We start from the raw sequence: 14027 nt of genomic DNA on the forward strand, positions 1-14027 counted from the left end.
TATATATAAATTGATCGAGTGATTTTTATTTTCTTCAGTTAAATAAACACGCGGGTTAATCATGCAAAAATTAAAATTAAAAATTATTCAAAATTTTTAAAATTTGTTTAATTATTTTTACTTTTGGTGAGAAAACGCAGTTGAACTGTCGAAATATATATATATATAAAAAAATTTTTTATTTATTTAAAAAGTGGAATATTTTTTTGAAAAATAAAATTGTGAGAAAATGTGTGTATTATCATAAATTGATTTCATATTTCTAATAAATTTGATAAGAAAGCAATAAATATTGAAGAAAGTTCTAGAACACAATAGTTGCATATTATAAATTACCAGTGAGATGAAAAAAATATTAAGGTGTGAATTATCATAATTTTACTTTTTGTTTGTATATATTTTTTAATATTTTATTATAAATAAATATTAATAAATTTATTAATTAATAAATTTATAAATAAATATTAATAAATTTATTAATAAATATTTTAATCATAAATTTTCTACTTTTTTTCATTTTTTATTCAGAGTTACATTTATTTATTATTATTATTTTTTTTATATGAAAAAAGAAATATTAAATATGTTTGCGTGCAAGTCGAAAATTATTATTGATACATGAATTTTAATATCATCCTAAAAAAATAATTTATTTGATTATATCCCTTAATAGATATATATTAAGCGAATAATTTTATTTTATTTTTTTTTTGTTAAAACATATAAAAATATAGAAAATATAATAAATTGTGAATTTCTCATATTTACTTAATCTGTTCAATATCAGATTAAAAGAAGATAATGTCAAGAAGGTAAAATATAAAAATTCAAAGTAAATTGTAATTTAATAATATATATATAATGTAAGGTAGCACTTTATATTAATGATAAGTAGATTTTTTTAAAAATTAAAACTAAGTGGAAGATTTTCACGTAAAAGAGGTTTTATAAAGAGAATCAGTCTATTTTCTTTAGAACGTAACAAAGTATCTAGTAATTAAATTATTAATAGGTTAATTAAGTCAAAAAAAAAATCAATTATTATAATAGATTATAATCATCATTTACCATGTCCAGCATAAGAAGTGGTAAAATTAAAAAAAAAATAATTTTTCTTTAATAAAAAAAAAATTTTCTCGCCTTGTTTTTGTCAAATTTTGCAATAAAAAAAATTTATTAAACTTACAGTCTCACTATGGAATCTAAATCAAGGAACATTAACAATGTGTTCTGCCGAAATTTTAGGAACGGCAATTTTAATATTTATAGGATGTATGGGTTCTATTGGAACATTAGGTTCATCACCACCACCACCAATGCAAAGTGCCCTTACTTTTGGTCTTACTGTGAATCTCATTATCATGGTATGTTCATTTATTATTAAATAAATTATTAATATAAATAAATAAATAAATAAAAAATTTAAAAAAAAAATAATTATAAAAATAAAATTTTATATTATTACCATGATAATTACTGATTGATTATATAATTAAATCCCCCAGATGCTCGGTCACATAAGTGGAGCTCATTTAAATCCGGCTGTTACAATAGGAGCTGTTATTTTGGGAATTAAATCCATTCCCACTGGAATATTATATGTTATAGCACAATTTATTGGAGCAATAATTGGTTATGGAATGTTAATGGTAATTAATATTTATTTATAAAATAAAAAAATATATATACAACTAAATCTCTCTAAGTTTGAATTAGTCACTTTTTACTAAATTTAATTGCGCTTATTTGTTAATTAAATTTATTAATAACATTTTGTCTTAATTTTTAGTCCAAAATGACTAATTGCTAGTAGAAAACTACTAATGAATTTATTAATGTTTACTAATTAGCCTTAATATTAGTAATTATCTACTAAAAATTAGTAGTTCTCTACTAAAAAAAATTAGTAGTCTTATACTAAAGCTTAGTAATTTTCTACTATAAATTAGTAATTGTCTACTAACAATTAGTAGTTTTCTACCAACAATTTGTAGTTTTCTCCTAAAATTAGTATTTTTCTACTAAAATTAGTAATTTTCTACTAAAAATTAGTAGTTTTATACTACAGCTTAGTTATTTTCTACTATAAATTAGTAATTGTCTACTAACAATTAGTAGTTTCGTGCTAAAAATGAGTAATTTTCTACCAACAATTAGTAGTTTTCTACTAAAACTTAGTATTTTTCTATAAAAATTAGTAATTTTCTACTAAAAATTACACCCAGAGAAATGATTTATTTGAACCAAATAAAACATATTTGAGTTAAATAAACGTATATTTGTCTCAGAGCCTACTAACTTATTTATTTGGCGTAAATAAAAGTTTTATTTGTCACAAATAAATTTTTCTTTGGCTCAAATAAATTTTTTATTTCAATGAAATAAAATATACTTGCAACAAATAAATGAGATAGTAGGCTCGGAGACAAATATACCATTTCTCTGAGTGTAGTAGTTTTATACTAAAGCTTAGTAATTTTCTACAATAAATTAATAACTCTTTAGTAACAATTAGTAGTTTCGTGCAAAAAATTTGTAATTTTATACCTACAATTGAGTCGCCGGAAAGTAAAACCACACATAAAATTCTGACGGCCATGTTAATTCAATGGGAGTCAGAATTTTATGTGTGGTTATACTTTCCGGCGACTCAATTAATAGTTTTCTACTAAAATTTGTATTTTTCTACTAAAATTTGTATTTTCAAACTAAAATTTGTATTTTCCTACTAAAATTAGTAATTTTCTACTAAAAATTAGTAGTTTTATACTAAAGCTTAGTAATTTTCTACTATAAATTAGTAATTGTTTACTAACAAATAGTAGTTTCGTGCTAAAAAATTAGTAATTTTCTACCTACAATTAGTAGTTTTCTACTAAAATTTGTATTTTCCTACTAAAATTAGTAATTTTCTACTAAAAATTAGTAGTTGTATACTAAAGATTAGTAATTTTCTACTATAAATTAGTAATTGTCTACTATCAAATAGTAGTTTTCTACTAAAAATTAGTATTTTTCTACTAACAAATAGTAGTTTTTTACTAAAAATTAGTATTTTTCTACTAAAATTAGTAATTTTCTACTAAAAATTAATAGTTTTCTACTGAAATTTAGTAATTTTCAACTAAGAATCAGTAAAAACAGTTACTAATTTATTTAATGAACGAATCGGTGCAATTGAATTAGTAAAAAATGACTATTTCAGATTTAGAGAGTATTTATGTATTTATAATTTATATATCGGATAAACTTTTATCGTAATTACTGCAAATTAAATGCATTTAATTCTGATTTAAAATGACGCAATTCTTCTTGTTCAAAAATCAGATAATAAACACATTCGTGAGGTAATAATTTTATCGATATGACATTTATCACATCTACAATTTTTTTTTTATTTTTGACGTTTATTATATATAAATTTTGATTAAAAGTATTAGTATTTATTTAATAATTATTAAAATATAGGTTGTTACTCCGTACATGCTATTAGACGATGGCCTAGGAAAAAATAATCCATTTTGTGTGACGCTTGTACATCCAGAAATTTCTATTTCACAAGCAATTTTAATTGAAACACTTTGTACTGGATGCATTTTATTAGGTGCATCCGCAACATGGGACCCAAGATGTGCCCATACGACTGATTCAACAGCATTAAGATTTGGTTTTTCAGTAGCTGCTCTTTCTTTTGCGGCTGTAAGCATTTTTTTTTTTTTTTTTCAAAAAATCATTTATTTAATTCGAAAATTGAAATTAAAAAATAATAATTTAACGTTTTTAAAAATTTTATTTTTATATTCCATTAAAATTTTTTTAATTACAGTCACCCTACACTGGTTGCAGTATGAATCCTGCGAGAACTTTTGCCCCAGCTATATTTCAAAATGCATGGGAAAATCATTGGGTAAATTAAAGAAAAAAAAGAAATGATTTTTGTTTTAATTATTGAAAATATATTTTTTAATATATATATATATATATATATAATTTTTATATAACAGGTGTATTGGGTTGGGCCAATTTTTGGAGCACTTCTAGGAACATATACATATAAAATTTTATTTGGTGTTCCAACGAAAGAATGTAAAAAGGATTCTTTCGCTTCAGAGAGTATCGATAGAAAAATTCACGATGAAATACTTTAAAAATTTGTTTCAAAAATTTTTAAATTAAAAAAATTTTTCATTTATGTAAATATAATATATTTAAATAATAATATATACTTTATAATGAATATAAAATTATATATTTATGTATTATAACATAATTTATTAAATGTACATTTATAATATAATAAAGTAAATAATAATTTACGTAAATATTTGACTAAATTTATTTATTTAGCTTTTTTTTAAAAAAATTGCTTCACAAAAACGTTTTCATTTGTCTTATATATATATGTGAATTTCTGAATATTACGCAATGTAGAAGACGCTTATAAATGCAGAGATTTCATATTTGTTTTTCACTAGACATTCGAATTATATGTTAATTTGTTTTAATATTTTTGTATTTTATATTAGTTTTTTAGTTTCTTATAATTTATTTTTATTATGTATTTAATTTCTTATATATTTATTTATAAATTTATTTTAATGGTTTACTTTTAAAATTCGATAAAATTTAATTAGGTCGCTCACGTTTGTTGAATAATCAAGTTATTTATAATATTCAACTTAGTGAAAATTTTTATTAATAACTTTTTGTTTCTAAATCAAAATAAAAAATAATTATTTCTATATTTTCACAAAAATTGACTTGAATTTATTTTAGAAAAAATAAGTTTCATTCATAAAAAAAAAAATCAGTAATTTTTTTTTTTATATAGAAAATGCTAAATGCGCAAATTTATATATGTATACGTGATTATACACGCATATATAGACACGTATATGTTACCTACCATCTGCCCTGTTTCAGCTGCCAGTGCAACCTTCTAGAATTTTCTATATCGTTTAGTACAAAATTCAACTGAAAAACAGGAACGTTTTTAATAAATAAAACTTCAAAGAAAAACTTTTATTATAATATAAACATTTATTATTTTCACTTTACAGTATTTTATATATAATTATTATTAACAAAAAAAACTTTATCAACAATTATAATATTTTATATGATTAAAATATTATATACTTATTTTTTTTAATTTTTTTAATGAAAAAAATTTTTTTTTCCAATTAATTTTTGTTAGAATGTTATTACGTAATAATGCGTAATTGTAAAGCGGAGAAAAATTTAATGATTTTTTTTTTATATAATTACAATTGTTACAGTAAAATATATATATATATATATGTTATTAAATTATAAACATAAACATTTATTATAAACGCATTACATTTTACTTAAATAATTTCAAATTGTTTGGACGAAAAAAAAAATTCTTGCAACAACAAACAAGATTTGTTGGCATATTAAAAAATTAATTAATATTAATAATTTAAATTTGATTGAAATAATCGATTAACTTGACTATTATCAAATAAATATTTTTAAATAATTATTATTTGAGTCAATTAAATTGTATTTATTTTAAATACACAAATATTTGAAGCAAATAATATAATTTATTTAATTTAAGTTCAAAAAAAATATATTTGATTAAAATAAATATTTATTTTTAATTAAATAAATTTTTTTTAGTTTTTTTTTCTATAAATATTTAATTTTCATCTAAAAAATTTTTTGGATTATAATTAATATTTATTTTTTGCTCAAAATTCCGAATTAAAGAGTTAAGCCACGCATCTCTTATATGAAACTATCGCTTTAAAAAAAGAAATGTAAAACTTTTCCTACGCTTTTGAAATATAATTACATCTTAAAAATATTTTTACAAATAACTTTAACATTAAATTATATATAAATTATAACAAAAAAATATGCAAACAATTTTTTTTTTGCAAATATCCCTTATGAAAATTCCTTATAAGAAAATAATGTTATGAAATGTTTTCAGTATAATTTTTTTTGTATAATATTTTCGCGATTATAGGTAATTTATTATAAGAAGTTCATTATAAAATTTTTTTTCCCAAATAATTATAAAAATATAATTATTAGAGACTCTGTAATGAAATCATTACAATTTTATAATTATAAAAATGTAATTATAGAAAATAAAATTTTTCACGTGCGAAAAATTAAAATATTATAAAATTAAAATTATAAAAATTTAATTACAGAAATTAATTAATTTTTTGTATTTTACTGATAACTATATATAGTTTTAATTTTTTTTTTTAATTTTTTGTATTTTACTGATAACTATATATAGTTATCAGTAAAATACAAAATTAATTAATTTCTGTAATTAAATTTTTATAATTTTAATTTTATAATATTTTAATTTTTGCACATGAAAAATTTTATTTTCTATAATTACATTTTCATAATTATAAAATTGTAATGATTTCATTACAAAGTCTCTAATAATTATATTTTTATAATTATTTGGGAAAAAAAAATTTTATAATGAATTTCTTATAATAAATTACCTATAATCGCGAAAATATTATGCAAAAAACATTATACTGAAAATATTTCAACTTTAACATTATTTTCTTATAAGAAATTTTCATAAGGGATAAATGCAAATTGCATACATCTTCTTATCGTTTACAAAAAGGCCGTTAAACTTAATGTTAGGTCAGATGCATTCAATGACTGCATCAAATTATACAATTCTAAATTTAACTGTCTTTTTTTTATATAAACGAATATATATAAATTGTACAAGCCCTAAAACGCAATAATACGCAGTTCTCCAAGTTTGACCTTGAATAACGAAATCCCCCCAAAATCCTTCCAAAAGGAAGTTTGAACTGCGCAAAATATATATTCTGTTATTGTCCTCTCCTTTTCTATCTAACATTTAATTTTTATAGTTTCATCTCTCTTTCTCATGTCCCTGGGACGTTAATTTCCAGCACATCAACAATGGCTGCCGGGTGGGGAAGTCGATTCACTCCTCTTGTGGTATGGGTATATGGGAGATGGGGGACCTGGCGAACGTGCCAGAAATCCCGTCCGCTCTCTTTGAACCGATCAATACTGCCAAGTTTCCTTGTTTCTTTTTTTCTTTTTTTGCAAAAGACCTAAAATGGAAAATAAAAGACATTTTTTTAATTTATTGCAAAAAAACTGAAAAATAATAATATTTATTTAAAATAAATGAATGATTTTTCATCAATTTTATTAGGGAAAAAAATGAGAAATTGGTTTCTAGAAAATTATGCGCAGTAAGAGAATGAAGCGATCTCGAATGTTCTGGAAACTGCGATGTAGAAGGCTATATAAGCGTGCGGCTCACCGGCGCCCGGCGTATTCGTATAAACAACTTCGTCACATTCAGATCTCAAAGTGAGAACACCTTTAAAAAGTTTGTTTTTTTAAATCCTCCCACACATATGTGTCAATTTGAACGCTGTTAAACAACAACAAAATGTAGACAGCGAGGCTGTCAAGTGCGGAGTGCAACCGTATGTACATACTGCTTTTTTTTCACAATTATTAGATATAACGGTCTATGTTCTTTAATTTGTCCTTGAACTTTAAATCGTGTTTCCCTAATCAAGAATCAATACTAATTTTGTTTATAAAAATGTTGAAAAAAATTAAGAAAATTAATTTTTTCAAAATCCGTAGTCTGAATATTAGAAATATTATTTTTTTTCTTTTTTTTGACGAAGCGGTAGCACAATTTTTATATTTGTAAATTTAATTTAATTCTGAAATTATTTAAGTTATGATAAATCTTTGTTTCGCAGGTACTGTTTATATTAATTAAATAAAGTCTTGTGTAAATTTTCAATTTATTAAGTGATTGAATTTGTGCGCAGTACAGCGTTAAAAAAAAAAAAAATTAAACATTTTTTTGGTTTATAAAAAATTTATCGTTTCGAATTCGAAAAATTTTTTAATTCTTTTGTACTTTGAAATATTTTAATTTTGTCAATTCGGAAAAATGTTTCACTATCTTTGAAATTCGTATAGTTTCCAAACATTTTTTACTCCAAAATGTAAATAAAATTATTTTTTTGTTTTTAAATAAAAGTATATTTTTCTCAGGCTGAATAACTATTTATATTTATAAATTAATTTACAATTAATTAATTATCAATTAATTTAAAATTAATTTAAAATTAATTAATTATCAATTAATTTATAAATAAATATTAATTAATTTATAAATAGTGAATTAATAATTAATAAATTTGAAACATTTATTTATTTCTGAGATAAATATTTTTTTTTTTTTGCTGTAAATCGAAAATTTTAATTCTAATCGTATTAAAATTTAATACCAAAAAAAAGATTGCAAATTTTATTTTTTATCCATAAAAATTATCTAATTTTTAATAACATTTAATACCGTGTAAAAACGTATACAAAAAAAAAGGTTTATATAAATTGTTACATAAATTTTTTTTTTTTTATTTCTTTTTCAAATTTATGTAAATTCAGTTGTGATTTTCGTTTCCTTTGATTCTGATTTTTCTTCTTTTTTCTCTGCCGGTGTTCCAGTTTTCACGATATCGATGAGCCTTTCGGCACCACTGGGTGTTACCGTCTGAAAAGAAATTTTTTTGTTTTAATAATTTGATAATTGCTAAATTAATAAATCGGGTTCTATAATAATTAACATTGAATTTATACATTAAAATTTTAATAATTAATTAATTTGATATTTAATATTTTTTTTAATTTTCATTTTACAGAGCACCCTCTGGGTCTTGGACAATCCATATGAATCTCACCTGGATTTGCAGCAACTCTTTTCTTAAATGAATTGAAAAAGGCCAACAACAATAGGTAAGAAGGAAAATTTGATTAAAAAATTATTAAATTTGGAAAAAAAAAAAAAATTATCTGCACAATACATTAATATTTATATATTTATATTATATTTTTTATTTATAATATTATTGATAATATTATTAATTATATTATTATATTATTTATAAAAATAATATTTATAATAATAATATTAAAAAAAAAATATTATTATTATAAAATAAATAAATGAATATATTATTTATTAGTAATATTATTTAATACATAAATCAAAATCATGTAATTAGAATTTTTTTTTCACTTTGGTGTTTAGAGGTGTAAAGTATGATCGTCATTTATCAACTTTAAAAGCAAAAGATCAAAGAAAAAAGAACAAGACTAAAGCAGATTGGAAAAAAAACAGCAGACTCGTGATTTATCACGAATCGACTCCCTTTTTTTTCAAAAAAAAAAAAAGAAAAAAAAAATGGGTGAAAAAAATTAAAATTCCATCTACCTTTTGGGGTGCCGTTATTGTTAAAACACCGTCCGAGGAAAGGTATGAGGTGACTTGCATCACATCGTGAGTTGTTGGCAGAACATATCTTCGGATAAAACTTCTAGCAACAAATCCATGTTCATCTTGCTTCTCCTCGTGTTTGGCTTCAACAATAACAAAATTATCCCGTGTCTTCACCGTGATTTCCTCCGGTGAAAATTGCTGAACATCCAAAATCACCTGGGGGAAAAAAAAAGAAAATCAAGGATTTGAACGGTATATCTTTTAACATCTCTATTGTTATAAAATTATTATTATTATTATTATTATTAATTTAAAAAGCGCAACTACTTTTCTACAATTTAATTATTTTTTTTACGATTAATTTAAATATAATTATCCTACGCCAATAGAGAAGTACCAATTTTTGTGTTTTTCGAAAAAATTTGAAAATGATAATTGAATTCTGTTGATCAATTTTTAAATGTAATTAAAGAAATAAATTTTTTTTTTCTGTTCCTTAAATTAAAATTCGAAAAGATGTAGTGGGAAAGAATACCTACTTGTGTGATATTTTCTCGTAAAAAGCGGTGATGCATGCAAGTAGGTGATCAATTTTTTTTTATTTGAATTTTTTCGAATTTGTTCTGAAATAGAACTTTTCAAAAAAAAAAAAAAAAAAATGATTAATCCATAATTGGAACTTCTTTATTGAGCGACATTTTTTGTATATATAAATATAAAGAAAATCTATTTATAAACCATTGTATATGTATATGATTCTATTGTTGAGATTGTATAAAAGTATTTATTTTTTTAAATTGGCCACAACCAAGTGATAGAAGTACTTTAACGCGCCCCTTTTATTAGGGGCGCGTGCTTTTAGACCTTCCATTTGGTTCAAGAAAAAAAAAATATGTCGACCTAACAGTTTTGAACCCTTTTTAATATATATATATATAAAAAAAGACTGAATTGAAATTTTGTAGAAAAAAACAAAATAATAATCCTTTACTGTATAACATATTTACAAAAAGGAAATCAACAAAAACAGATCGTGCTGTGATTTGTAGATACAATCTAGAGTTTACCCAATAATTTTTTTCATTTATTTATTTTCTATAACATTTTTTTTTAAATAAATAGATGAAAATAGAAATTTGTAAAAGGTCGCCGAAAAAAAATGCGTTACTTTATCAAATAATACAGGGAAATTGAGAAAAAAAAAAAATTTAATGAAAAAAAATTAGATAATAGTCATGTTTGTGAGGAGGTTTGTCCGTGGCTTTCTAAATCACGAGCCGCGTAGTTTTTTTTTGGTTTTGTAATTTTGCAAAAAAGAAAAAAAAATTCTAGAAATCCGAATTTAAATTAATTTTTTTTTTTATTTTTTTTTTTTTTACTTTTATTACGTTTTACGAATACGACCCCGTGTATAGGAGATTAAAAAATTTTCTTTTCTGATAGAATTTCGCCTACAAAAAAAAAAAGCACAATTTTATACAAGATTTTTTGCGTATGATAAAAATTGCAGTTTGTTAGAAATCAGATATTAATATGTAAAATCGAGTTACTGAGTTACAAAAAAAGAGTGATTTTTTTAAAGAATATTTTGTTAGAGAGCGTTTCAGTGTGTGTTTTAAAAATCGTTTTATCCAGTTTTAAAGAACATTTTCTAAACAAGGTAATTTATTAATAAGGTTTAGAAATAGCGTTTTTTGCTAACATCTAGTCCTAAGTATTTTTTTTTAAAAGTTCAATTAGACTTTTATTTATTTTTTTTTTTATAGTTACCCTTTGAATTTTTTCAATTTGAATTAGATTTATTCTTTCTAAATTTAGTTTTTTTTCGATTAAAAAAGTTTTTTTTATCTTAAAAATTTTTATTTCCTTTTTTTTCTTTTTAAAAAAAAAACAAAGTTCCTGACCAAATAAGTTAGTTTACGGCTGTTCGATTTTCATTTGGCTGTTATCTATTTCGAAAAAAGTTTTAAATAGTTTAGAAAAAAAACAGACAACGAACTATTCCATGATTTTTTTTTTTAGAAAAGAAAATCATGGAATAGTTTGTTGTCTTGAAAATTTTCGAAGTAGTTCACAGAGAATCTAGCCTGTGATTTTATTATCCATGACCAAATAATTTGGTAAGAATTGCAAAAATTTTTTTTTTTGAGATTTGTTTTGGTAGAGGGCAAATAAAAACTGCCAAAAAAAAAGGGGTTTCTTGAGTGAAAAAGAAAAAATGATTGTGTCAGCCTTCGTCTTTTTCAAAAAATTAAAATAGAAATTTTTTTTTGATGTTTTGAAAAAGACGCGAGTGGACCATCAATAATGGTTTTGACAATCGTCAAGAGAATAATTTAAAAAAAAAAAAACAATTTCCTGAATAATAATCGAAAAAATGGGCATTTTTTAAATGTAAGTTAGTTTTTGTCCCCGCTGTTTTAATATCGATAAATAGATCGATAGGATCGGAAATCGAAAAAAAGATCAAAAATCGAAAAAAAAGAAACGTAATGAATACCTGGAATTTATCTTTATCGGTTTGAATGGTGCTTGCACCGCCTGAACTTTGACGAACCACGTTTCTCCACGGTCGATAATAGGAACTATTTCCAAAAGTTGAGCGCGGTCTCATTAAAGCCAAATTTGAAAATGACGAGAAAAGATCATCTCGATTGAGTCCGCTACCAAAATATTGATCCAACAATCGATTGGGTCGATCTAAATCGTCCCACCAATCGCGATACATCAAAGGAACGGTTGACATCTGTAAAAAAAAAAAACGATGAGTTGCGTATTATTTTGAGGATTTATTTAGTAAATAAGAAAAAAATATAGTCCAAGGTTTGTAGTGATCTAAATGACAATGAAAAAAAATAATGATTTAAGGAATTATAAATGTCTGTTATTGGGAGTCATAATGATGAGACGATTGCTTCTATATGCTTCGTATTTTTAAGATAATCTTTTAATAATATCAGAGATTTAATAAAAAAAAAAAAAAAAAAAAAAAAACAGTTCTTCCAAAAATTTAAAAAATCTTTCATCTATTCAGAATCTAAATCATAAAATATATATATATATATATATATTTAATCTTGATCTTTGTCTCTCAATATTAACAAAAAATATATTGTCGTTTCTTGCTTCGTATTATAGTAAAAATATCTATAAATTAGCCAGCATCCCAAAATTCGCACAATTAGAAATCATAAAATTTAATTTTACAATTTTTTTTTCCTCTTTTTGCTTTGAATTGCACATTTTTTGACAAAAGAAAATTTAATATTAATTTTTCATTAAAATTAATATCATAAAATATTAAAATTGGTAAATTTACATAAAATTGAACAAAAATTTATCTTAAATTATTATTTTACATAAAATTTTTGTATTCTTTTTCACGCATATTAAAATTTTTTTGCAAAATTACTGTAAGGTAACGAAAAAGAACATCAAGATGAATAAATAAATCCAGAAAAAAAATTTTGAATTCTGAAAAAAAATGTGTGAAGTCCAAAAAAAAGTAAAATTGTGCAAAAATCCCTGTAGTTTCATCATTAGTGCCTGATTTTAGATCGCGATTTCCTCTTATCTTCTTTAAATGTTAGAAATAATTATAAATATTATGAATGAGAGTTTGTTATAGGGAAAAGTCGTCACTTACAATAATGATAATAATTATTAAAATACATAAACAATAATTAAATTACAATAATAACAATACCTACCTTAATAACGTTTCTAATAAACGTTATAAAAATAAGTATATAATTATTAAAAACTATTGATAATTGCGTGCATAAAATTAGAATTTGATTAAAAAAAAAAAAAAAATGAGAAAAGTGAATTTGTATTATTGTAAGTAATACTCCGCGTGCTATTACAATATCGTCACACAAGGAAAGATAATACCAAATAAGAAATGAAATCAAAAAAAATGAAGGATAATATATAATTAATAAATAAGGAATGTCGAAAAAGTACAAGGGGGGGAAAATAATGGGATGGATAATAAATATCAAAAAAAAGGGATGGGAAAATATTATCATATCGTGGGGGATGAAAAAAAAAAATATAATTAAGGAGAGACTCATTAGTAAGTTAGATATGTAAGAATTTGTATTTAAAGTTGTCGTCAGGTAAAAAAATCCAAAAAAAGAAAAAATACACACTCATCGTTTTTTTTTTTTAAATATATAATACATACATTTGAAAATGCAAAATGAAAACTTGAATTTCACTCCGAGTTTACAATTTTACGCGGTTAAAAGCTCAACTCTGACGGAAATATCATGATGCGAGAGCTTAAATAGATTCATCGGCTAACGGGGACGTTAAAACGCCTTCTTACTTATCCAAAAATATCTTTACACGTCAAATATTAAACACGTTGCCGGTTGCATTGCCCAGTAGAGGGAAGGGAATTTTTTTTTTATTTTTCGAGCTCATGACGAATGTACTTAAGAATCGCAAAAAAAAGAGAGTGTGAAAAATTACTTTTAAAATTATATTATTTGCCTAATGCAACATTTGACAATAGTGTAATATTTGATTGACATTTGACAATATTGGCATGCTTTTATATAGTGTTTAGAATATACTTATAATCTCAATAAATTTAATTTTTATTATTATTATAATTATTATAATCATAATTATCATAATCATAATTATCATAATCATAATTATTATAATCATAATTATTATAATTATTACTATTATTATCATTATTATTATTAAT

At 22.5% G+C, this 14027-nt stretch overlaps 2 protein-coding genes and 1 long non-coding RNA gene across 5 annotated transcripts in view; 2 read left to right on the forward strand and 1 right to left on the reverse strand.

The window, feature by feature from the left end:
* The window catches only part of LOC127282476 (aquaporin-4-like), a 50250-nt gene extending 45928 nt beyond the window's left edge, over positions 1-4322 (forward strand). The window contains exons 1-6 of one of the 3 annotated variants that reach the window (XM_051306756.1): positions 246-360; positions 1189-1364; positions 1506-1649; positions 3469-3699; positions 3827-3907; positions 4005-4322. In XM_051306756.1, coding sequence (XP_051162713.1) covers positions 1224-1364; positions 1506-1649; positions 3469-3699; positions 3827-3907; positions 4005-4148 — 741 coding nt within the window. In that variant the 5' untranslated portion in view covers positions 246-360; positions 1189-1223 and the 3' untranslated portion in view covers positions 4149-4322. Of the gene's footprint in view, positions 1-245; positions 361-915; positions 1089-1188; positions 1365-1505; positions 1650-3468; positions 3700-3826; positions 3908-4004 lie in introns of those variants that run through there. The other 2 variants (XM_051306740.1, XM_051306747.1) reach the window with 2 other exon arrangements.
* A 3000-nt stretch (positions 4323-7322) lies between these two features.
* On the forward strand, positions 7323-9351 carry LOC127282546 (uncharacterized). Its single transcript, XR_007843215.1, has 3 exons — positions 7323-7487; positions 8727-8820; positions 9116-9351. It is a non-coding gene; the product is annotated as an uncharacterized LOC127282546 (long non-coding RNA).
* Positions 8319-13627, reverse strand: LOC127282539 (protein lethal(2)essential for life). Its single transcript, XM_051306839.1, has 4 exons — positions 13494-13627; positions 11805-12050; positions 9299-9520; positions 8319-8578 (listed from the first exon to the last, which is right to left on the reverse strand). The coding sequence occupies exons 2-4, from the start codon at positions 12048-12050 to the stop codon at positions 8459-8461; spliced, it is 588 nt and encodes a 195-aa protein (XP_051162796.1). The 5' UTR covers positions 13494-13627; the 3' UTR covers positions 8319-8458.
* Positions 13628-14027: the final 400 nt, after the last annotated feature.

The sequence above is a fragment of the Leptopilina boulardi genome, unplaced genomic scaffold (assembly GCF_019393585.1).
Source record: "Leptopilina boulardi isolate dan_hultmark-lab unplaced genomic scaffold, ZJU_Lbou_2.1 LbouV2_114, whole genome shotgun sequence".
Lineage (NCBI taxonomy): Eukaryota > Metazoa > Arthropoda > Insecta > Hymenoptera > Figitidae > Leptopilina > Leptopilina boulardi.